This window comes from Seriola aureovittata, chromosome 24 (genome assembly GCF_021018895.1).
Source record: "Seriola aureovittata isolate HTS-2021-v1 ecotype China chromosome 24, ASM2101889v1, whole genome shotgun sequence".
NCBI lineage: Eukaryota > Metazoa > Chordata > Actinopteri > Carangiformes > Carangidae > Seriola > Seriola aureovittata.
The window spans coordinates 6,527,936-6,551,965 of record NC_079387.1 but is presented as its reverse complement, the minus strand read 5'-3'; the positions used below and the strand labels follow the sequence as shown (position 1 = coordinate 6,551,965).

The following is a 24,030-nucleotide window of genomic DNA, read 5'->3' as shown; positions in this document are numbered from 1 at the left end:
CGCATTTTATTGTGAAATACTCACATTTTGGATATTGTACTCAGTTATTCTCATTCATATAGCGGCACAAGATCACTTTGTGATGAAAGATGTGACGACTGAGGAGCCACCCGGAGAGCGCTTCTGTCCCCCCGAAAGGATTTACTATATCGAATCGCATCTTTTCATCCTGGGAAAAAGTTTTTGATCATTTTGTTTTCTTCAGTTTTTCTTCTTTGATTCGGCGGAGCCACGCGTTTGTCCCCGCGTCGCGATTTTCCATGCAATCGTGCGGTGTGTCTCTCGCCGTTGCTGCCTGCGCTGCTGCTCGGAGTCTCGGCTCGGCTTCTTCTAGTGGTGATGAGGGAAAGAAAATGGCGGCGGGAAAAGCGAGTGAAACAGAGGAGGACTTTCCGACACTGACAGCCCAGGAGAGGGACAGTTTGGTCGGGATCGACAGGTCGGAAAAGTAACCCCGTGCACTCACATACACGCATAGTTTGAAAATGAATTGTTTTCGTTTCTCGTATGTCGAAAATGTCTCTGAGCCGCTCTGCAAGTGATACTGAGCCGCCTATGTTGTCTTCTTGTTTGCAGCTCACTGTTTGGATTTCAGAAGCTTCATGAAGATGGCGCCAGAACGAAGGCCCTGTTGATGAAGGTAGCAAATCTAACTGGATGTATTTTACAACCAAGCAGCATCCTGATCAACAGGACTTACTCCAACCTCCTAGCATGCATGGCAGTGAATTTGCTCTCTAAGTAGCAAGCCAGTCTGAATGCAAGTGGCCCACTCGCTAAGGAGACCAAGGCCAGCTAGCCGCAGCCCCTCTATTAGCCATTCAGCTAGCTGGCTGGTTAGCTACTCTCATCCGATGAAGAGCGACCCTGCACCTGCGGCTACGCGGTGTCGCTAGCCAGGATAGCCAACTAGCTACGACTCTCTCGGCTTAACTAGCTTGTTAACGTTAACGTATGTTAGCGTTTGTGAGGCAACCGCCCTTCCCTGTTAGCTGGGTAGCTATTCCATACAACGTATGCTTGTGTACTTGCAATCGTACCACCAACAACACAACGTCGTCACGGTTTTGTGTAGCACATTGATTACTGGAAACATTGCACTCTAACGAGGAAAGTTTTATGTCGTCGTGAGGTTGTTTTGTCGCAAGTGTTGCACTCTCACATCCAGCCTTAAACATATAAGTATCCTTTAAAGGCTATAACCCTTCCATCGTTGGTAGAAGTAACGTTAATGTTGTAGCCGTCTTCCAGGGTGCACCAAATACAGCTTTCGCGTTTACGTTATTTGGTAAGGTTAGCCAGTCCCCGTATGATTTGCATAGACCTGGCATGTTGGCCACAATGTGGTGGGATAGGTTGTTTTTGTGACATTGCACAGCTCCACTGAATATACTTCAGGACGCGTTCAAGTCGTTTTTGGTTTGGAGTCAATGTGAACGAGTTGACAAACGTTACAAGTAACGTTAATGGCTGGCTGCCTGTCCAAGATGGCGGGACATGGCGGAGTGACACTGATAGCTGTATTACCAATTTGATATTAATATATTGCTCCGGATCGTTTGTGTGTTTCTGAAGTGTTGTCTTAAGTTTCCGCTAGGATCTTGGCTCATTGTAAAGGCGTGTTCCTTTTGCCGACTTAGGTGGTGTCAGGATCCTTTGTTTACAGTTTTCATTGCCCCTCTTTGGTTCTGCATGCACTCTCGGACTAGAAAGCTACGTGATAAAACAGGCACCGTCCACCTGTGCTGAGCACACTGCTGGGCCAACAAAGAGCAAAGCCTCTCTCTTGTGAATTTATCTTCAACTGTGGATGATGTATTGAAGATGGTGCTTTGACAGCTCGTGGTTTGAGGGGCCATCCACGAATCTGCTCGCTAGGTGGTGTGGGATACCTAGGAAGTGTAGCTGCTCATCTGGCGTTAGCTGCACAGAAGCAGCAGAAAGCACTGGTGTACCACTCTTGCTAAAGAATATGAACAGCGTGCAATGCAACCAATGTATTTGGCATGAATCAAGTTGTGCACTTCCTTTATTACAAAGCAGAGCAAGCTTATCAACGTCTGTTACTTCGCTCCCTAGTAGGATTTTAAACAGTGCTGATGCAGTGGTATAATACACATTTTGTTGATTTTATATTAAAAAAAAAAAAAAAAAAAAAGTTTTAAAGTGTTTTATATGCTTTGTCTCATAATTTCACCAGCCATCTTGAAACAGCCCACCCTGTTGTGTAAACTGTTTTGTGACATACCCCTTGGAATTGGTTTGTCAGTGGCGCATATTATGGGCCATGTCACTCAGACAACCTCTTCACTCTTGGCGCAAACAAGGGTTATTTTATGCCTCGTGATGAATGTGTTGCTGATGACAGTGGTGTTTATGGTGGTTGTAACGTTTATAACAACATTGTCAAAGCCAGATCTTGCTACAAGGTTAGCGCATGTTACAAGACTTATCTGTTACATGGAGGTGCTACGGGGACTATGTATGTCAGGTAGCTAACATGGACTTGAGATGATACAGTTGTGTCAAACAAAAGAATGGACCTCTGTTTATTGACCCCACACATTAATACCAAGCCAACCCATCTAGTGAGTGACATTTTGTTGTCAGCAGGGCACAGACTGACCCTACTAAGCATATCAAGTGTCAGCAAATATGACAGAATGCTGTCTTTTTTAGTCGGTGTTGTTATAGCATTGTGACTGCAATTTTACAAATTTCTATAGGTAGGATAAGACTGAAAGACTATTCAACTAAAATTGATGTTGACCAAAGGGAACAGCTGATAAGTCATATCTTGTTACAGCAACAAGTTAACTTCCACACAGATATGCAGATTTTCAATTGAAAAACAGAACAGACTGTTGGTATTGAACATGCTAATACCCAGAGTTGGATCCATAGAGAGCAGCAGAAAGTAGGAAAGAAAAATGGCATCCCTATCACACTGATACCAGACTATCAAATGATAGAAAACGCAGTATGACACACCATGGAAATGCTGATTGTTCGGTCAGTAGTTTAGGTCAACTATATTAGTGTGTAATTTTTACTTTATGATTATCCCCAGAGGCAAAGAAACCATTAGTTCTGGGTGTTTCAGAAACAGAAAGCTTACTGTAGGTCTTTCTCGGCTGCATTAAAAAAAATCTGCCTGTGTTAAGATACAATGCATTTGTGACACATTGAATCCTAATAGTTGTCTCACCCGAGAATGGGTTTTGAAAACAAAATGGCAAATGAACCAGAACGCGGCCTCACAAGCAGTTAACTTCGTCTGTCTGATTCCGGTCAGACAGACAGTCTGTATTTGGGTGTGCTTAGAATTATTAAAAACATTCAATTTGCAGGAATTGTCTCATTTATGTCACATTTTTCATTCGAAAATTTTAAGGGTTTCTTTATGACTCCATTTCTGCTCATAGCTCATTGGTTTTGAGTGACTACCCTGTCTGGCACTTTGGAGTGGTCGTGTCGCTTCACTGTTGCTTTGTGTACATGCAGATAACTGTGGGTTCAACATGGCTGACAGAACTAGGTCACTGTATCACCAACAGTAACTAGGCTGCATGCGTTTCCTTGAGGTCAGGAAGGCCACACCGAAAGACATGCATGTTGGTTATTACGCCTGCTTTTGCATTGCCCTTGACCAAGGCACTGCACTGTGGCTGACCTCTGCCAAAATAGTTATGATAGGTCATCTGCAGGGGACAGCGTCTCCCTTATAGTGTAACTTAAATAATACTATTTGCCTGCAGCCATTAGCATATTATTTGGCACAAGCATGCACACAGAACAGAATCTAACTAGTGTATGCACATAATGAGTTTAAAGATAGATTTTTAAGTTAGACAGTAAGGTTGTCAGTGTCGTCTAAAGTGGCATGAAACTGAAAACATTTTGTTTCACTTCATTTTATCTTCGGATGCACTGTTGGGCACTGTTGCCTCACAGGGTCCTAGTTTGAAATCAGTCAGGGCTTATAGACATGCCTGGTCCGTTAGAGCAAACGGGGCCATAGTATCATTTAACAATCCCAGCTACAACATAATCTGATAAAATAATCTGTTTCAGATCTTGGTGTATTGGTTCTGATTGAGTTAAATTGTTTGATAAGTTAATAGCACTGTCTGCAAAGTAGCTGATCTCATGATGGAAAGCATGTGTGAGTAGCTACAACACTTCTCATATTGTATTGCAGTTGTCTGTACAATATCTGCAGATTAACAGACATATTTTGGCTAATCCAGTGAATTAAATAAGCGACCAGTAAAGGTAAATCACCGCGAGGATGCAAAAAAACAATATTACTGTTAAACAATTGTTAAGGTGATGGGGGTGGCGATGGCCACATACACCCCCAGACATGAATGGAATACTGTAGATACTATGGCATAAAGAGGATGGCAAAATCTCTTAAAAGTAAAAGGTTTATATTGTCTCACATTTTTTGTCCTACCACCAAACCTACCTGTGCAAGGTGGAAAGATCCTCCCTACTCCCCAACATTTTCAGTTTCTTACATAATGCTGGTTAGCTAGCCTGTTGCTCGGTGTATGACCCAGTTCTCCACTCACTAGAAAGTGTAATTGCAGATAATAGTGTTTACATTCTTTGTTTTAGTCTGTGTCTAAAAGGGTGTGCATATTCTCAAAGTAAACCTAAATATTCTTTCAGATCTCATCATGATACCACAGGAGAATTGGTGTAGGTGTTTCTTTCAAGCTAGTGTAGAAATTGTCGGAAGTTAATGCATGGTTGATAACATAATGCAATAGTACACTACGATGCTGCCTTAAAAACCGGCAATGTGCTGAAAGCCAGTTTTACCAACTCTCATATTATTGCCAGATGGGAGTTGGAATTTTTGCTGAGTTAAAGAAATTGTGTGACTCAACTGCTTGGCAGCCTTAAAGACCAAGAAAAGAAAGATAACATTTGTGCCGTTTGACATGACACCTAAATCCCAGGTAATACTGTCAGTGTCTCCACAGGTTTTAGTATGATGTTGCTGTGACTCAGCGCCTGGCAAATCTGAATTGTACTTCTGGGAAACTTTGCACAGGTTGATACAAAATGAATGACTTAAAAGTACTGAGTCAGCAAAGTCCTCTTCTACAAGTCAACCACTCAGACCAAAATAACTCATCCATCTAGTTTTGTTTTTTTACATCATAATTGACTCTAAACTCATGGTGTTTTTGAACAGACCTGTATGTGAACAGGGCACACTAGTAACAGCAAATTCTCTGCAAATATTTTCTGATTTAGCAGAAAAACTCACTGGTGATCTGTTTTCACATGCATTTGTGTCTACATGCGGAATAATACTCTTTTCTCAGTGCGAGGGTAGTTGGGCACACTTAGTCTACATGTTGTAGATTAATAAAAGGAAAGTCATCAGACAAATATTACCGTATCCATGACGATGGAATGGCCTCCCTCTTGACTATAGAATATACAGAAGGTTAGGTTCCATTTCAAGGAAGAAATTCTAGAAATAAATGTCTAAATTGTTACTGACATGTTAAATATTGAGTAGTTTCAAAGCACTCTGGGTTTTTATCCCCATATTTTAATCTTCTTTCAGTGAATAAAGTTGGTTTTATAAGAATGCATCATGTGACTTTGTGCATACGCTCCAAACCCATGTAGCTGTTGTGCAGCTCCTCAGAAATGTAGCTACACGTCAAGGTTTAGGTGATGATGTGGGGACGGCAAGAACCGTGACTGGCCAGCCTGGGCTGCTTGTGTTTTCTCTTAGTTCCCGATGCCGCTGGAGAGTGTTCACAGTGATGACAACACTAAAGAAGATGAAGAAAAGCTCAGTAAACTGCTGCTTTTTATAAATACAGATCTAGAAAAACCACCCTCCATTACCACAGTCACTGTTTTCTGGTACAGTGAATGATGGAATGGAAACAGTGATTACACGTAGTAGCAGCCTATTTGCAGTTGTCTCCTAGTCAGTAATGAGAAAATGCACCTCACCGTCGTCGCTGCAATCACACAGTGGATGGAAGAATGAATATAATAAAAGCATGACAAGGACTAAGACAGTAAAATACATTCATCTGCTGCTGTTGTGTTGGTATCAACAGGTATAATCTTACACATACATATCAGAACCTACGTGGTTGTAATCCACTGCGGGGCTCCTGTTAACCGTTCACTTCAAGCATAAATCCAGCTTTAGGGACAATTCTTACTCCATCTCCCACATAGTTATGTTGTATATGAATTACCGGCCGTATAAATTGCCACTGAGTTGAAGTGATAACGCCTGTGATAATGACAGAGGACTGCTGCTGACAGTACAATACAATTTCTACATCCTCATGACTGAAGAGCAAGAACTTGCCCTTTATCCTACATGATGTGAAGAAGTACGAGGTCTTCAACCTCTCCGTCACTCAGCACTTAGCCTTTCTGTCATTGATTTTGCAGCTGCATCTGCTGCATGTGGTCTTGGCAAAGGATTTTAACTTTTAAGTATCTTGATAACCATGTAGAACATATTTGATTATGTAACTGTGTTTTGGCATTGGCAACACTACCCACCAAGGACAAACAGCAGGCATTTGTGTGTGTTTTGAAGTTTATTTTCCCATAAAAAGCGGTTGAGGTTGATCGTCCATAAAAACTGTGAGATGAAAGGTCGAGAAATTGTCCGCTTCTGTATGAACTTGGAAGCCTTTCTCTACACTGACTCATGCAGCTGCCTCTCCTTGGCTTTGAATAGCAGAACGGCACTCGGCTTTGGGGACCAGCTGACTTATCATTGATGTGATCTCAGTGTGGCACCAGAGAAACTGGACTGCCAGGGAGGTCACTCCTGTGTGTGTTTCCCTTGGTGGGGAAAGGAACATGGACAATATGTGTTTGATTTCTTTTTACAGTTTGGACCGGTCCTGCGGGCTCAGGTTCCCATTGGCATCTCAATTTAACTGAATAGCTAGAGAGCAGCCTGTATCCTGCTTCTCAGGGTACATCAGCACAGGCCCAGCAGCCATTTAAATATGCTTCCATCCACTGTTGGCACAAAGACTTTTTAACAAAAAGATGTGATGATGCCGGACCTGCTCTGTGTTCTTGGGATGATTGTTTAAATTGGACAGTACAGAAATGAATTTTGCTTTGGACTTTGAATTCTTTGACTGGACTGTATCCCAGTCCAGTCGTACCAGTGGAGCTTTGTTCAAACTGTAGTAACTACAACAGGCAGAAGACTTTCAGCATGTGTGTGTTCTCACATGTTACGTTTCCGTGGATTATCTACACTGAGGCTCACACTGGACTGTCTATCCATTCTCAAAGTTTGATTTTTTTTAAATTATTTTGTTTGCAAAGATGTTTGAATTTTGAATGTGAACTACCCCAATGGAGGAACCTTTCCTAAAACACCAACTACCAGCATTACAAACAGTTAAACTGACTGGAGATGTTCCCCAGGTGCTGCATTGTAGCTGCTCGCTGTGTGTAAATAGTGAGAATTGGTGAAATGCACAGAACAAATTTCCCCCATGGGATTAATGACAGCAATAAGTCATCTGTAACTGTGTCATTGGTGATAAATGGTGTTGTGTGCCTGCATGGAGGCTCAGTGAGTGCACTAGGATCGTCAGAAAATGGTTAAATGTGGGGAGGAAAACATTAGTACACAAGCCTGTTGTGTATCACATACGATGGAGATACTGCACACTGCTTTTTTAGTAAACTGGTAAAACACTGCCATACTGCATAGATCTTGTTTCAATCCAGTTCACAGGCACCCGCCGCTGTTGTATATTTTTTATCAGGCAGGAAGATCTGTAATAGAAGAAGTTTTAAGAAAAAAAAAAGCCTCAAGCTGCCTTATCTTCAGCAAACTTCATTCCAGAGTTAGGGCTGATATTTATCTGCTGAGAAGAATTTGAGTCAGCTTGGCCAGAATTAGGGAGGTGACGTCAGCCATGCTGTGACTTTCAGAAGTTCTGTGTGAACTCTCTATTCCCTCTCACTTTCTCCCCACGTGTTCTTTTTTTTTGCATAATGCAGACATGGGTGGTTACATGCTTTTCCTCTCGTATCGTGCATGTATGAACATCTGACACACGGTTGAGCCAGTTTGTTTTTGCCCCCCTCCCCAGGCTGTTCGCTGCTACGATTCGCTCATCCTTAAAGCCGAGGGCAAAGTGGAGCCTGAGTTATTCTGCCAGCTCGGCCACTTCAACCTCCTCTTGGAGGATTACCCGAAAGGTGAGTAATCTCTCCTATTCATCTGCACTCAAGTGGTTTGTACAGTCATCCATTCCTCACACGTCTTTGTTCACAGATACGTAGTCACTTGTATTGTCTAGTCTTCATCTGTGGTTTCACAAACACCTCAATTACCACATCTCTGAGGACCTTCCTTTGGTTTTGAATTCATTTCTGAGCACCTAACTAACCTAAGATTTCTATATTTTCAAAAGTGTTTTTTAACTTTTATTACAACTTGAGGGACTTAGGCATTCGTGCAGCTAGTTTTCCCATGCACACACAGCGTAGGCATCTGCAGACATGCAGCTGGCTCCATTCCAGCTTGACATAAATGCTGACTACTCACAATCTTTTCTTCGATTGACTCTCGGCTTCCCTCTCATTTGATTACAGCGTTATCGGCATACCAGAGGTACTACAGTTTACAGTCAGACTACTGGAAGGTAAGACACACACACACACACACACACGTCTACATGCTCACTTTCTCCTTCAATTAGCGATACTCTCACATTCTCTTAATTACACACACATTCATGCTTTTTTTCCCACACATTCATTTGCTCATACACAGGAAGCATGTATGGTCTCAGTTGGGTTAAATGCTGGTGTAGGATGCGGTTTCAGGTTTCATGTCAGTCTTTTTGAACTCTCTTCCTGTTAAGGTGACACTGCGGTGAGAGTGATTGCTCGTTATTGGTTGTTCTGATTGCTGAACTCTGGCAAGTTAGAGGCAAGGTTATGTAATATGCACAGCTTTAGTTTACAAATATATTACGTGTTTGAGAGACACGACTTGACTTTTTCAGCAGGAAACTTTCTCCCACCAATAGAATTATATATATTTTATTGCACACTAGCGAAAAAAACAGATTATGCTTTTCCTGTTACAGTTTTGATAACATTTTTGAGCAGGTTTAATTTTTTTTTAGGTTTGTCAAACATTAAGAATCTGAAATGTGTTTGATTTCCTGTAACAATTCACTAATTGTAGTAATGACCTTGCACCTTTTTCCCATCCCACCCAGAATGCTGCCTTTCTGTATGGCCTGGGAATGGTCTACTTCCACTATAATGCCTTTCAGTGGTGAGTACCAATGTTCATTTGAATTAATTTGCATAAAAACAGTACATATTAATGAGTCGGTGGTAATTAAGGGTGGAACAATATTCCATTCTTGCGTACAATTTGACTTGAATAATTCCACATTAATGCACAGAACTCCTTATTGGCTGAGAAGATGATGTGAGAAGATCAATACCACTCTCAAACCTCTGCTGTAAATTTGCAGCTAGTTAGCTTAGCTATTTATATATTCCTATAAATATGCCAAATGAGTAAATGTAAATATAAATTGTAAACACTTGAAATTATTTCTTTCAATTTAAGATTAAACTAATGGACAGAGAAATATAAATAATACACAGCGCATGAATCGCAACACATTGCCACCTGGAGTCGGGTGGAATCAACCTGTTGATGTCAGACACCAAAGTGAAATCCATTCAGGAGCGGTTTCCTATCCACAGAAGAGCATCTGTGCATGTGAGACCAGCCTTACATGGTTCAGCATGGCTATGCATGTGTTGTTACCAGTTGAAAAACTGCCTTTTCAGTAAAGCTGTCCCATGTTGTTTCCATGGTAACGCCACAACCAGACAGGAATCTGTTCTGGCTGAATTACCAATAAGAATCAGCCAGTTTAAACCTCTGGACAGATGAAAGGCATAACGAAGCAAGCATGGGCTAGTGTTGGCAATGGCTGCTGGTGAAGACTGTCAGAGGCACGTTCACCAATAAATATTTCGAAAATGCTGGTAACTTTGTTGAATTTCCTACTTACTTGCTACATTTCTTATAGCAATTGCAGCACTTCAGCATTAAGCAAATGAAGCTTGCATTGACTAACTTTCCGCTGCAACATTAGTTGATTCATCTGATTGTGAAGCAAGCACAGCAACACAGGCTAATCAGACTTGAACCGGTCTCTCAGTTACTGTGTAAGGAACATCTTTAGTATTCAGTTCAAGATGGCACACACGCAGCGTGACTTTAAAGAGCAGCAACTGTGTGACCAACAGAATGAGCTGCAGCTTTGGTTGTGTTCGCACCTGTTGTTTGGTTCCTTTGGTCCAGAACAAAGGAACACATGTTAACTTTGGGTTCCCACAGGCTTATTACAGTTGAACTGAAGCTCCTACAATCCAGTCTTACTTTATGTCTTATCATCTGTCTCTTTTTGATAGCATCCCCCTTCCCTTTCTTTATCATTTCCTTCATGTCTCCTGCAGGGCGATCAAAGCATTCCAGGAGGTGCTGTACATTGACCCAGGGTTCTCCCGGGCCAAGGAGATCCACCTACGTCTGGGTCTCATGTTCAAAGTCAACACAGACTACGAGTCAAGCCTAAAGGTAGGCCCAACACAAAGCTTTAATACACATTCCAGGTTTAGAGTCATGGATTTACCTTCATATTAAGACTGAGAACTGTCAACACTGATATTTGATTTAATTTTCTCCAACAAACAAAAAGAATAATCCGTTTAAACACATGTGGAAACCTTGAACAATTCGTGTCTAAAAGGAAAATAGTTTTACATGGTTGGCTTTGTCAAAATGTCCTGAGCTGGCTTCAAAATAAAGGCATACCATAGCCTTCACTGTATAATGCATTTATTATGAAACACATGCAGGAAGTGTGGAGTTATTGTCAACATCAAAACGAGCTTACCGCCACGAGTGAGTGGAGCGCACAGAAAACGACAGGGCTCCCACTGTGACAATGCCATTGACTGAATTGCTGCAGGCAGCTGTTGATAAATAAAGCGCTGTTATGCACAGTGGGTTACTTTGATATGGAAAATTCAGACAGTGGTGAGAAAAAATTGTCACACTGGATGTGCTTTTACTGATTTCTACCAATTTTCTCTCACAGCATTTTCAGCTGGCTTTGATTGACTCCAACCCCTGCACTTTGTCCAAAGCTGAAAGTAAGCAATGTCCTTCATTTATTATGTGTGTGTGTGTACATGTGTTTAATGAGTATATTAAGCAATACAATGATTGCACGTTAACTTTTAATAATAGATAAAAGAAATGTATGAATATATTGGGTTTTTTTTAAGATCAGAACTGTATGTAGGGCCATTTAGAATGATGTCCTACTAATTGTAGATTTAGTATTTTTTCCCTTTATATGCATTACACATAACTTTACTTATCGTGATATAACTATCCTTTGATTGAGCTTGGAATCTCCTCCGCCTGCATCTCATTGTGTTCACCGTCTGCTGTGCAAAGTGTTAGATTATGGTCAGCTGCTGGGGTTCAGTATAGTGAGAGCACTGCCTTTATTTGATATGCTGCTGCCATCTCATCTCTCCCACCCCAGTACCTGTTACCTTGGCGACAGCAATATCCATTTTTGCCCATCCTCTTGCTGTTTGCCTTTGCCTCTGCCTCATTGTGTCCCCCCTCGTTCCTGTTCTCACTAACACTCATAGCAAGGGCAGCCCCCATCTTTCTTCCCCTCTCTCCCTCCCTCTTTTTCTCTCTCTCTCCCTCTCCCTCTCTCTCCCTCTCCCTCTCTCCATCTGCTGAGAGTCACTCAGGCAGCTTAGATCAGACACTGCAGCGCTCCAGACAAAGGAAGGTGCTGCCAGGAGCACAGCTACCTATCTGGTCTGTTACACTTAATGTAGACAGGCAACCTTGGGTTTCTGACACCTATTTATTGACAATGCAGCACTACTTTTCAAAGACTTAAAGCCTGTGGGGAGTACTGAGTCTGACAAGGGGTGGGAAACCCTTCTTAAATGCTAAATTACCTCTACCTAACATGTTTCCTCTTCTTTTCCTTTACAGTTCAGTTCCACATTGCTCATTTGTATGAGATTCAGGTAAGTGTTTGCTCTATTATTTAACCTTTGTTTCACTTGTGTTTGTTCTCAAGGACACAAGACATTTGTTTTCTTTCTGTCATTTGTGATTGTGAGCATGAGTGCTGCATGCTGATTGAATGTCCAATGCTAAGGCTGTAGCTTGTAACCCAGCCACCACTGTAAAATCACAGGGCATCTGAATGCCGGGGAGAGCCTCGTTTTTCTGTATTTTGAACCAGGTGCTGACAAATTAAGGAGGGAGCAGGGTGCGTGCATGAGTGGGTGGCATGCGGGAGGGGATAGGAGATTACTCTCAGCCGATCGACGGGGTTGCCACGGAAACAAGAAAGTCTGTCTCCCCCTCTTTTGTATGCTGGTGGTCTCTCTCTCTCTCTCGCTCTCTCTCTCTCTCTCTCTCTTATTTCGGTTTCAGTAGAGAGGTACAGTAGCTCTCAGCAGCTCTTGGAGTAGCAGTGCTTCGCGACTAATGTGTTTTTTGTGCTCTATCAGAACACAGCGCTGCAGCAAATCTTTGGATGCAAAAAGTGTGACTAAATTTGGAGGGGGGGGGGCACCAGGCTGATTATGTTGGTGTTGTGATGCTGCGTAAGAGTATTGAGTATCTGAATCCATGATGGTATAAACAACTTCAACCTTTTTGTAATTTGTGTTTTGTTCTCTCTCTCTCCCTTCACCACCCTCTCCCAAACCCACTCTGTTCATTTCTTGGCACACCCCCTCTCCCATTAATCTCTTTGGCCCCCTCCCTTCCCCATATCCAGAAGAGATACCGGGCTGCCAAGGAGGCCTATGAGAGCCTTCTGCAGACGGAGGATCTTCCTGCACAGGTGAAGGCCACTACCCTGCAGCAGCTAGGTAAGTTGGTTATACATTGCTTGGTGTGTAGCCTTTATTTTGATATTTTGGGGGAACTTCGTTTTCCTGTGAAATTGAGAGACCTAAACTTGGTTTTTCTTTAGATATTATTGGTGCTACATGTCATTTAGTCATTTGGGTTTTTAGTGCATTTCTGCAACTCTTAAATTGAGTCAGCATTTAAAAGACTTTGTCCTTGGCGATTAATCTGCAGGCTGGATGCATCACACAGTGGAACAGCTCGGGGACAAAGCAACCAGGGACAGCTATGCCATCCAGTGTCTGCAGAAATCTCTGGAGGCCGACCCCAACTCTGGACAGTCCTGGTACTTCCTTGGCAGGTACGTCACACACACCCATACACGCACACCGTTGTAAGGTGATTTAATTGGTTTTCAAAATTTTTGTCATTTGCCTGAAAGAATTTAAATTCATCATCTCAGATGTACTTGAGAGAGAAGAAGTAATTCTCCCTGGCACATTTGCAGTGCTTGCAAAATTAGACAGCACATAACTGGTAATGAGTTTCACTCTGTCTGATATGAGGGATCCACAGTCAAATCAAACAAAATCCATTTATTGGGCCTACCAATCCCACTGTATTGTGGATTAACTGGGAAAAGTTGAAAGAATTTTTATATGCAGTTTCTGCTCAGTTCTTAAAAGTCTTCGGATGTGTACAATATGAGTTTAGATATTTTAAAAGTTGGGGAATTTCATTTCTTTCTATCACAGTCTAAATGAACAGTTTTTTGGGTTTTGCAACTTTTTCCAGAAGAATAATAATGTAATAGAGTTGTGGCAGGGATCGGGCTCTGTCCCGATTCTGCTGATTTGCTCCAGAAGTCATTCAAGGAAAGCTGTGGTGCAGGCTTTATTAGTATATGACAACTGAATGTCAAACATGTGAATTAGAATGGTTTCACTAATTTTTGTGTTTAATATTGGGTTAGTTTAGGGTTATGAAAATGTATCCATCTAGGTATTTGTTACTTGACATATTTTATGTGTTGAAATGTTTTCCACATCTGTAGCACAACCCTGACAGCCTGTGTCTCCTGCAGGTGCTACTCTAGTATTGGGAAGGTCCAGGATGCCTTCATCTCCTATCGGCAATCCATTGACAAATCAGAGGCCAGTGCAGATACCTGGTGCTCTATAGGGTAAGGATCATTTAGGCTGGAGCTGAATTCTGTCTTTACAGTCTTAAGTGTCTACACCAGAGACTGCAGATTAATACAAGCTGTTACTGTCAACTGTAAGTTTCTGAATGGACATTTGTGAATGACCCTTTCAATTGTTTTCTAAATCTGTCCATCCAACCTTCCCCCAACTCACCCCTCCTTCAATCACTTCATTATCCCTAATATTTCCATTGTTTTTTGCATGAAAAACACTAATTTCTCCTCACTATCTTCGTCATCATTTTCACTCCCGCCTCCTCCTCATCATTCCCTCTCTCTGTACTCTTACTTTTCTCTCCTTACGTCCCACCCCTCTCCTCCCGCCACCTCAGGGTGTTGTACCAGCAGCAGAACCAGCCCATGGACGCACTGCAGGCCTACATCTGTGCCGTGCAGCTGGACCACAGCCACGCCGCCGCCTGGATGGATCTGGGCACGTTGTACGAGTCCTGCAACCAGCCGCACGATGCCATCAAGTGCTACATCAATGCCACACGCAGCAAGGGCTGCACTAACACCACCGCGCTAACCCACCGCATCAAATGCCTGCAGGTGGGTGGAGAGAGGAATTTAAAGCAGCAGGTGCCAAGACTATGGCTGTTTGGATGCAGCTTCAATCTGATAATCCCATATATGAAAAAGTTGTGATGATAGTTTAAATACAATATACAGGTGTGGTACACCTGTAAAATGTGGCTAAAATGGATGCAGTGACCGCAAAGTGACCAAGGAAAAAGGAGGGATGTCCCTGAGTTGTTGTTTTTTTGCCCAAAGTTAGTAAAGCAGTTAAATGCATTAAGTAACTGTAGCCTGCAAATATAATATTTTTTATTGTGTCCTGTCCTCGTATTTTGTGTAAAAGTGTTGAGAGAAGAACGTCAGTGGTTTTCGACATTGCTCTGCTCGGCGCTAACTGACGCACGCTGTCGTATCATTAATTACATTTGCTGGCTGCCCTCTATTCGTTTTCTGTGCTCTGCAGGTCACTCATTCAAAGCGTTTTCACAGAGCTCAGTTGGGTGCATGTCTCAGCAGGCGTACCCGCTCAAACAAAGCAAAGCATCACTAATGTAGCAAGATTTTTATAGTTCAAAAAAAATGCCTGGATCAGTTTGGGACATCCCTAAATGAAGTTCGCCCCAAAACGTTTTGGGAAGCCTCATGTGGATTGTGGGCAGAATGTAGACAGAAGAAGAAGAAAAAGCAGCATTAGCAGAACCCTGTCACCAACCAAGAATTGAATCTGCCCTGATGCACTATAGTAGTGTGACAGAAAACAGGCGCTCCCACGAGCATAGGGAGGAATACATGGGATCTCTTGGGGGTTTTCCTGTGTACCACCATCATCACACTCTCCTGCCTTTTGCTGTTCCTTGTTAACATTCCTGTGAGACCATGGCTGTGTTGAATCAGTCCACATATTACTCCACAGGGATGTCATTATCCTATTAGGCACAAAGGAAACTTTTGAATCCAGAAAACTCAAATCAAAATGAATTCAGGATTCAAAATAGAATAAAATCTGGTGGCGTTGTATTTTTTCTGGGCTTTATTACCTCTCATTCTTTCAAGACCTTAACTCATGCTAAACTCCAAGTCTTTTGTTGCCTGTGCTGTGCTGCATAATATAAGAAAGAGAAAAAATAATGGGATTATTTTAAGGATTATTATAAATTTCCCCTATTCTACCATAGATTTAACAGCTGGGGTTCTAACGATCCCCGTATCTCATGTGTTAATTTATTCATCTATATTTTTGTCCAAGCAATGTCATTTTCCTTTACATATGCATGAAGGAATGTTGCATTTCCACCAGTTATGTTAGCATAAACTCATGGCATTAAGACAAGCTCAGCTGCTTGTTTTAATGGACGTGTAACTGTGTTTGGGAATACTGTTGCTGAATGTCATCCAAGTAGTAATACCTCCTTGTGTGGTTGATGCTGTACATGCCTTAGGTATATTAGCCAGCCAAGACACAAGTTTGCATATCGCTGTCAGTTTCCAACTTAGCTTCACTTGTGTTGTAACTTCTACCTATTTACCATTGCTGATCATTTTCCTTGTTTTGAGGTCATCGTTTTTTTAAAAGAAAGCCTTGTGTTTTATTATTTTTTTGTTTTTTCACGTCGTTTTCCATTCCCCTAGGCTCAGTTGAGTAACCCCCAGCTCAGTAGCCTACAGGGTAAAAGTAAAATGCTCCCTCTTATTGAGGAGGCATGGAGTCTACCAATCCCAGCTGAGCTAACCTCCAGGCAGGGAGGCCTGAGCAGTGCACCACAGCAGGTGAGAGACCAGATAGAGCAACTTACACCTCCCTCCCCATCCCTCCCTCCCCTTCCTTTGACTGAGTGCACACTCAGACACATAGGCACTCATACACATAATCGTAATGTACATACAGACATACCTACAGGTCAACACAAGCGCATGCACTGTTGTACATACCGACGGGTAACACTTGAGCTTAACTCCAACCTCCACACTGTGATGTCTAAAGATGCCGACAACATGCACAAAAAAAAAAACTCTCAATGAATAGCTAATTTTTTTTTAACTCCTCTGCAATGTGAAAGCAGTTACGCGCAGATCAGATGGAGACCTTGACTTCAATGTAAGCACATTTTCTGCTTCACGCCAAGAGAAATTGAATGAGGAGTTCTTCTCTGTGTCAGTAGTGACTGTAACACGTTAATGGCAGCTTTATAGCATCTGCTTTGAATGAGGAGGTGTCCAGCCAAGTGTTACCCAGTCCTGCACTCCCTCTCTTCTCCACAGCACAGTAGTCACTCGGCTTCACCCATCACGCTCAGTTCAAGTACAATAAGAAAATAAATCACCAAAGCACTTGTGCAAGCTTTCCTTAATTCTTTCCCATCCAATTTCTTCTTCTATTAATCCTGTTTTTAATCTAACGTGGTATTCAGGATTACAACCCCTGCAGTTCATTGACAAATCCAGTTTTAGGAGGCAAACTTGTTGAACTTGGACCACACTGTTTGCTCTTAATCTGCTTTGGTTTAGACCGGGAGAGATTGGCTTTCTGAAGAGATTAAAATGCTGTAATTCTAAATCAAGTGGCTGTGTTTCTAATTCTCACACTCATTGACGTTTGGCCTTTTTGACTCTGCTGCCCCAGTGTGATCGGTGAGGTCGTGCGGCCGTAGATTGCACCCAGGCTTCCCATTGGCTCTGTCCATCTCCCCCCACCCCCCCACCCCCACCCCTTCAGTAGTTGACCTTAGATGTCCTGCAGCTGCTCACAACGCCCCAGCAACGCCCCCTAGTGTTCCATTACCACTCCATTCATTCATGCTCATCATACAGTAGATGCGAGTGGTTCTGGTGTGTCCATGTTTGTGTGTGTGTGATCACTGTTGTGTTATTGACTTGTAGCATTGGAATATGTTGATGTAGCAGCTTTGACTCGGTGAGAGTCAATTCACTGTGAGACCTATTCCAGTGTGACTGAGTTTGGAATGTGGACGTTATGGATGGATAGATTTTACATGGGTCGGATGTGACATATGTTTTTCAACTGATACATAATGAGAAATGATACTTGATATTTAACAAAGCACATACAGATTATAGCAGCTTTAATTGCTCACATTTCGTAGTGCAACGTATGTAAACGGTGTATACTTTCCGTCCCATTAGGATAAAGAGAAAATAACTGAGGTTTTGCTAGACTAAATTTCCAAGCGGTCACATCTGGCTCATAGGCTTCCTCAGAGGTAATGGTAAGGCTCTCAGTGTGTGGAATGTATAGTAATCGTTTGCTTTAAAGGTCGAGTTATGCTATTGTGCCCTCAAACAGCTGCAACTCCCTTATATTGTCTGACAGTGTAATAAGGAATACACTGAGTTGCTGTGAAGGATTGCATTGAGAGTCATTGTAACTGAGTGCTGCAGGTGTTGAGGAGAAGCTGTAGTGGTGAATTTCCGCCAGCATTCCTCTGAACAGGAGAAATGTCCCGGGGCTGTTGTTGCTCTATGAAGCAACACCTTCAGATACACAGGAATGTTTTGCTCTTAATGTCCTGCTTGTTTGTTTAAGCGCCAACACAGAATGACAATATTGCTTTCCTTTTTTCTCTTCCTTTTTCTCCATCCCCTGCTTTTCTTTGCCGCCTGACCTCTCCCTCTTGCCGTACTTTGTCTTCTCCCTTTTGCTGCTTTACGTGTTGATAAATAAACACGATCCCTCTGTTTTGTTTTTCCTTTACGTCTGTGTTTCCCACACTTGCTTCACTTTCTTTCCTTTTGCTCTATTCCATCTCCTTCTGTTTTCCGTGGCCTTTATGCATTTCTTTTGCTTCCCTTTGCCTGCGCACCCGCCATCCCCTCTCCTCCAGGCTTGTAAGCCCAATCACAGTGCAGAGGGCGGGGGCTCGGGTCAGTCTCTGCCCCCTCACGTGGGCTCACTGGGCCAAGCAGAGGACCAGTCCTGCCCAGCCAAGAGGAGGAGAGCCTCCAGCCCTGCTAAGGTAAATATGGCACTGACAGCACCATTTAGCTGCTTTCCTCATATAATGGGAGTCATGCATTTTAAAGTCTGTGTCCCCAATTTGAATTATAGACTTTAAATTTAATGTAATTTTTCAATCTTCAGGGTGAGTCGTGGGCCAGTAATCCAGCACAACCAGTTCCCAACTGGTACCTCTCCCCGCAGAAATTACAGGTGGGTAACATCTCGTTACCTCGTCTCTTTCTTTATTCGTAATCATCTGAGCAGAGGCCACATCCAGCTTCCACTCGTATGTGAACTATGGGTTTTATTGCCATCTGTCTTCAGGTGCTGGAACAGTTGCGGAGTAACCGGGCCAGCCTGAAGCCCCCACAGCTTCAGATGCTGGAGCAGCTGGAGGCTCAGCTCGCCATGATGCAGCAGCACCAGCACCAGGTACAAATCTACAGCCTCACATACACACCAGAGATAAAATAACACTTTGTCATTCACTGTATTGCTCCTGGAAAACTACTCCTCTGGTATGTCAGTAAGGCTCAAACAAACATTTCATATATATATTTCATATATATAACACTCACACTGGAATAGCTTGCCATCTTCATACATGATACACATACATACCATGGGAAAAAGAAAAAGCAGTGGCACACGCACAGATCACGTTTCTATAAACATAAACGTGTGTGTTGGGTAAACCATGTCAGAATAAATAAAATCACTGATCGAGACAGTGGAAACGCTGCATTATTTATGGTGCTGTAGTAGTCAGGCATGACTCAGGACACTGAAATCCTGTGTGGGCGTTAAACCGTTGTGGTTTGGCACGTGATTCGCTACAACTGAGTGCAGTGCAGTGTAAACATTGACAGGTAAGGAGGCACATGTCATTAAAGGAGTGTTTTTCTTACTGACTTGTTGGCAGAGCTCGCTCATCAGGTTCTTCAACAGTGTTTGCATAATCATAATAAAAAAAATGACAGATAGTAATTTTTAAGCTATAATTAAATGTCTGTTAAACTGTTGTGATTTATGGTTGTTGTATTTTCTTTTACAGATGAGACAGAATGCCTCAGGAGGTCAGGTGCGCCCCTCTCTCCCCAATGGCCCCACCTCCAACTCCCTCCCCTCCCCCAACCCCAGCCTCCACCCCATCCGGCCCCACCTGGGACCCCACCGGCCCCTGTGCCCGCCACAGTCACTGGCCAACGGGCCTGTGGGCCCTGGGACACACGGACCCTTGGACTCCCTCCCTGTGGGTGATAATAGTAAGAATAGTAGTAACAGTAGTAGTAATAATCAGCCAGGGCCCACGGACACAGGACCCAACGGAGACGTGCCTTACCTGCAACCTGCCAGCAGCGGCGACGCAGCACTGCTACCTCACACCTGCACAAGCACGCAAACACAGGACGCCACGCCGCACCAGGCCCTGCACCTAAACTCCTCTCAGGTGAGACGTCAAGCACATCTCCCTCTGTTGCTCAGCTAAGAAACAGCTATGGATCTAGTTCTGTTTTATCTGACTGACGTCTTTGGTTCTGTTATTAAAAAACCCATCAAGTGGTTTCATGAAACAAACTGTTAAATCCCTCCCATGAGTCTCCTGTAAGTTAAAGTATGGAGGAATTCTTATCCACAGTCTCTGGTATTGAACCAAAGACTGTACAAAATATTGTAACCATGGTAACTTGATTAATAATGACATCTAAGACGAGTCGCACCTTCTGTACGTTTTACTTCTACTCTTAAGTCGCTCTCTTCCTCCTTCAGGGGCTTCAGAAGGGGTCTATTCCACATGCGACAGGCTCCAGCAGTGAGGGGGCCTCCTCTCACTCGCAGACCCCCAACTCCACCGGCCCTGTACACCCCAACAATCAGGTTGGACATTCCACTAACGCCCCATCGCCACGGCAGCAGCCTCACAACCACCTCCCATCCCCTCCCTCCCTCCCGCACTCCTCTACCTCAGGTGGAGCAGCACCCGGTGCGTCCGCTACCAAAGATAGCAACACCGCAGCCGCCCTTGTCACGGCAGCCGCATCCCTCGGCAACGGAGGCTCCGAGGGCAAGACGCCATCGCCACTGCCGTCAGCCGAGGGCAAAACGGCACAGGCAGACGGCCTGGCCAATCACGTCCACTCGGGGGATGGTGGCAAGGTGGCAGAAGGTGGCGAGAAGCCGAGCCTTAGCGCAGACAATCCTAGACTATCTGCCCTGCTGGCGGGGGGGAAGGGCCCTAATGAGGGCGAGGGACCGTCAGAAGGGACTGTATCCACAGCATCCACCACATCCGAGTCCCACAAGAAAGTCAACAACATCCACCCGGCCGTCCTGCCCTCCACCCCCCACGCGCAAGGCAGCTCGGCTGCCTCCTCGCCCATCTCTGCCATATCCACCGCCACACCCTCACCCAAATCCTCCGAACACACCCAAACAGGCGCCCACAGTCCCGCCGCCACCACAGCTGCTGCACCGGCCGTGAACGGTAACGGCAAAGGAGGTATCTCTGAGGACTCTCAAAGCCCACTGAAAGCTGAGCCGCCCACCGTCACCGGTCTCAAAGCTACGCCTCCACACGGACACAGCACATCATCATCATCGTCATCTTCAATATCCATCTACCCCAGCTCCACAGACGTGCTGAAGGCCTGCAGGTGAGCCGGAACTGCCCCATTGTCTTTCACATCATAGTGTTCTGCAAATTCTCGGCAAGGAAATTATTGTTTCACAAAAGACGAGATAACCCTCATTCAGGCCACAACACAGCTTTCAGTTGAGAAGACCGACACCGGGTTTCTGGAGTGACAAATTCTTGTTGTAGCTTTTTAACATCCTGCTCACTCAGGCTGCTTTATAATCATGGGGAAGCTGATAGATTCTTCAGTTTGACAGTGTGTGTGAGGAACAAATAGAAATGGCCTTGATCGGTCGTGATGAGTGGCTGCATCAGCACTACTGAGTATGAAGTCTGAAAATACATTCACCTCACTCAGTAATTTAGTTACATGGCATAGTTTTGATGTTTTGTTTTTTTTTATAATAAAAAATAAAGCATGACTGTGTGGTTAGATATATTTCTTGCATGTTTTCTAAAATCATTTAGATCTGAAGTTGGGTTTTATTGTGTTTAAAGTCGGTGTATAAATGAGAACGTTTTTGTTTTGAAGATGTCTCCTCCCAGTGGAAAAGCAGAGAAACTGCAGAATCACAGGCAAATGATTATGTAACTCTAAACAACACTGAAGGCCACCGGGCAGTGTTGTTGCCATGCAGATATTATTCAGCTTGAACAGCTTCCTCCATTTGGTTGCTTTTTTTTTTTTTTTTTTTTTTTTTGAATGTAAATGAGTCTTTCTTTGTAAAACATGACATTCCGCGCTGCATGTAGTTGATGAGTCAGTGTCAGTGTTCTGTGTGCGGACTGAAAACATCTTCTGCTTTGTCTGCGTGCAGAAACCTGGGGAAGAACGGCCTCTCCAACAGCAGTATCCTCCTCGATAAGTGCCCCCCGCCCCGGCTGCCCCCTCCACCCTCACCAGCCCTGCCCAAAGACAAGCTCAACCCTCCCACACCCAGCATCTATGTGAGCATTATCCAGACTTAAAATGTCATTTAGTTGCAGTTTAAAAGTAACGATAGGATTTTATTTTTTACCTGATCTGTCTATTTCCTGAAACATCCACTGGATCTGTTATCTTCATGTTTTCTGTCTGACCAGCTGGAGAACAAGAGGGATGCTTTCTTCCCTCCGCTGCACCAGTTCTGCACAAACCCCTCCAACCCTGTCACTGTCATCAGAGGACTGGCTGGAGCTCTCAAACTGGGTAAATGCATCGTTTATAATGCCTAATGCTGAATAACGCAGCGAGCGGTCCGATTATGTTGTTTACTCTTAAGTTCTAAACAATGCTGCCCTTTTCTCTGCAGACCTGGGTTTGTTCTCCACTAAGACGTTGGTAGAGGCCAACCCGGATCACCAGGTGGAGGTCTGGACTCAGCTCTCTCAGCCCGCTGATGAGAACTGGGACCCGACCGTCACCAAGAAAATGTGGCGCTGCGAAAGCGCCCGTGCCCTCACCACCATCGCCAAATACGCCCAGTATCAGGCCGCTTCCTTCCAGGAGTCCCTGCGGGTCAGTTACGCTTTAACTATATTCCCTTAAACAAAAGATTGAGGATTCAAGTTTTGCATAATTTCAGGGAAACTGGAGGAAATATCTGATGATAAGAAATATTCAGTTGTAGTATAATGTTGGTTTAATGTTTTTCCTGTTTGTTTTCAGGAGGAGAATGAGAAGAAAGCACTAAAGGAGCCCTCGGACACAGAGCCAGCATCAGCAGAGAGGTACCTAATGTTGTTCTTTATAATAATTAACCTTACTTAGATCAGTCTTCTCCATTAGAAAGCTCCAGCCTTGGTTTGGCCAAAGCATTTTGATATAGAATTTGAATAGATTTAAAATGACACCAAAAGCCAGACAATATCCAGTCTCATTTTTGGCATGTGAGCCACCACCCAACTAATTATATTTCAGACACTATGTCATAATGGTTGGCACCCCTTCTCTGAATCTCTGCTGCATCCTTTTTTTGCTCAACTTTATGCAAACAAGTTTTAAGCTTTTACATTCATTTCTACTATATGGATGATTGGAGGGTAGAGACCTCATTAAACAGACTGTATGTGGCTAATTATAAATTCTATTTTTTGTGTTGTCTCAGTGTTGCACGCAAAAGAAGGGGGCCGTTAAAGCACATCAAGTTTGGAACCAACATCGACGTGTCGGACGAGAGGAAGTGAGTGTGGATTTGATCTCACCGTCTCATCGTCATGTCTTCAAACTGATTATTTGGTGCCTTTGAGACATTTCAGCTTCAAAGCTTTACACTGTGATCTCATAAGCTCATAATGATCATTCTGTACCAGGTGGAAACAGCAGCTCCAGGAGCTCAGTAAACTCCCGGCCTTCGCTCGAGTCGTATCAGCTGGCAACTTGCTCAGCCATGTGGGTCACACCATCCTGGGTATGAACACGGTTCAGCTCTACATGAAGGTCCCTGGGAGCAGGATACCAGGTACTCTCTCTTACTGCTGCTACTACTACTGCTACTACAGTCTGTGATGTAGTCTGTCAGGTGTACATCGGTTCGGATGTGTAGATTTGAGGAGTTTGTGATGGTCCCTCCAGGTCACCAGGAACACAATAACTTCTGTGCCGTCAACATCAACATTGGACCAGGAGACTGTGAGTGGTTTGCGGTGCCTGAGCCTTACTGGGGAGTGATGAGCAACTTCTGTGAAAAGTAAGATGAACTGAACCTTTCTCTGCGCTCCCCCCTCCTTCACTGAATTCATATATCATCACAGTTCTC

At 43.6% G+C, this 24,030-nt stretch overlaps 1 protein-coding gene across 2 annotated transcripts in view; it reads left to right on the top strand.

Moving 5' to 3' along the window:
- The first annotated feature begins 24 nt into the window (after positions 1-24).
- LOC130165159 (lysine-specific demethylase 6A-like) overlaps positions 25-24,030 on the top strand; it is a 27,857-nt gene continuing 3,851 nt past the window's right edge. The window contains exons 1-25 of one of the 2 annotated variants that reach the window (XM_056370144.1): positions 25-439; positions 577-640; positions 8,130-8,238; positions 8,635-8,684; positions 9,270-9,328; positions 10,534-10,654; positions 11,178-11,232; positions 12,107-12,141; positions 12,906-12,999; positions 13,214-13,340; positions 14,064-14,162; positions 14,516-14,735; positions 16,332-16,469; positions 18,542-18,673; positions 18,799-18,867; positions 18,982-19,089; positions 19,712-20,107; positions 20,428-21,311; positions 22,111-22,240; positions 22,376-22,481; positions 22,585-22,790; positions 22,941-23,002; positions 23,380-23,454; positions 23,585-23,733; positions 23,847-23,961. In XM_056370144.1, coding sequence (XP_056226119.1) covers positions 261-439; positions 577-640; positions 8,130-8,238; positions 8,635-8,684; positions 9,270-9,328; positions 10,534-10,654; positions 11,178-11,232; positions 12,107-12,141; positions 12,906-12,999; positions 13,214-13,340; positions 14,064-14,162; positions 14,516-14,735; positions 16,332-16,469; positions 18,542-18,673; positions 18,799-18,867; positions 18,982-19,089; positions 19,712-20,107; positions 20,428-21,311; positions 22,111-22,240; positions 22,376-22,481; positions 22,585-22,790; positions 22,941-23,002; positions 23,380-23,454; positions 23,585-23,733; positions 23,847-23,961 — 3,782 coding nt within the window. In that variant the 5' untranslated portion in view covers positions 25-260. The remainder of the gene's footprint in view (positions 440-576; positions 641-8,129; positions 8,239-8,634; positions 8,685-9,269; positions 9,329-10,533; positions 10,655-11,177; positions 11,233-12,106; positions 12,142-12,905; positions 13,000-13,213; positions 13,341-14,063; positions 14,163-14,515; positions 14,736-16,331; positions 16,470-18,541; positions 18,674-18,798; positions 18,868-18,981; positions 19,090-19,711; positions 20,108-20,427; positions 21,312-22,110; positions 22,241-22,375; positions 22,482-22,584; positions 22,791-22,940; positions 23,003-23,379; positions 23,455-23,584; positions 23,734-23,846; positions 23,962-24,030) is intronic. The other variant, XM_056370145.1, reaches the window with a different exon arrangement.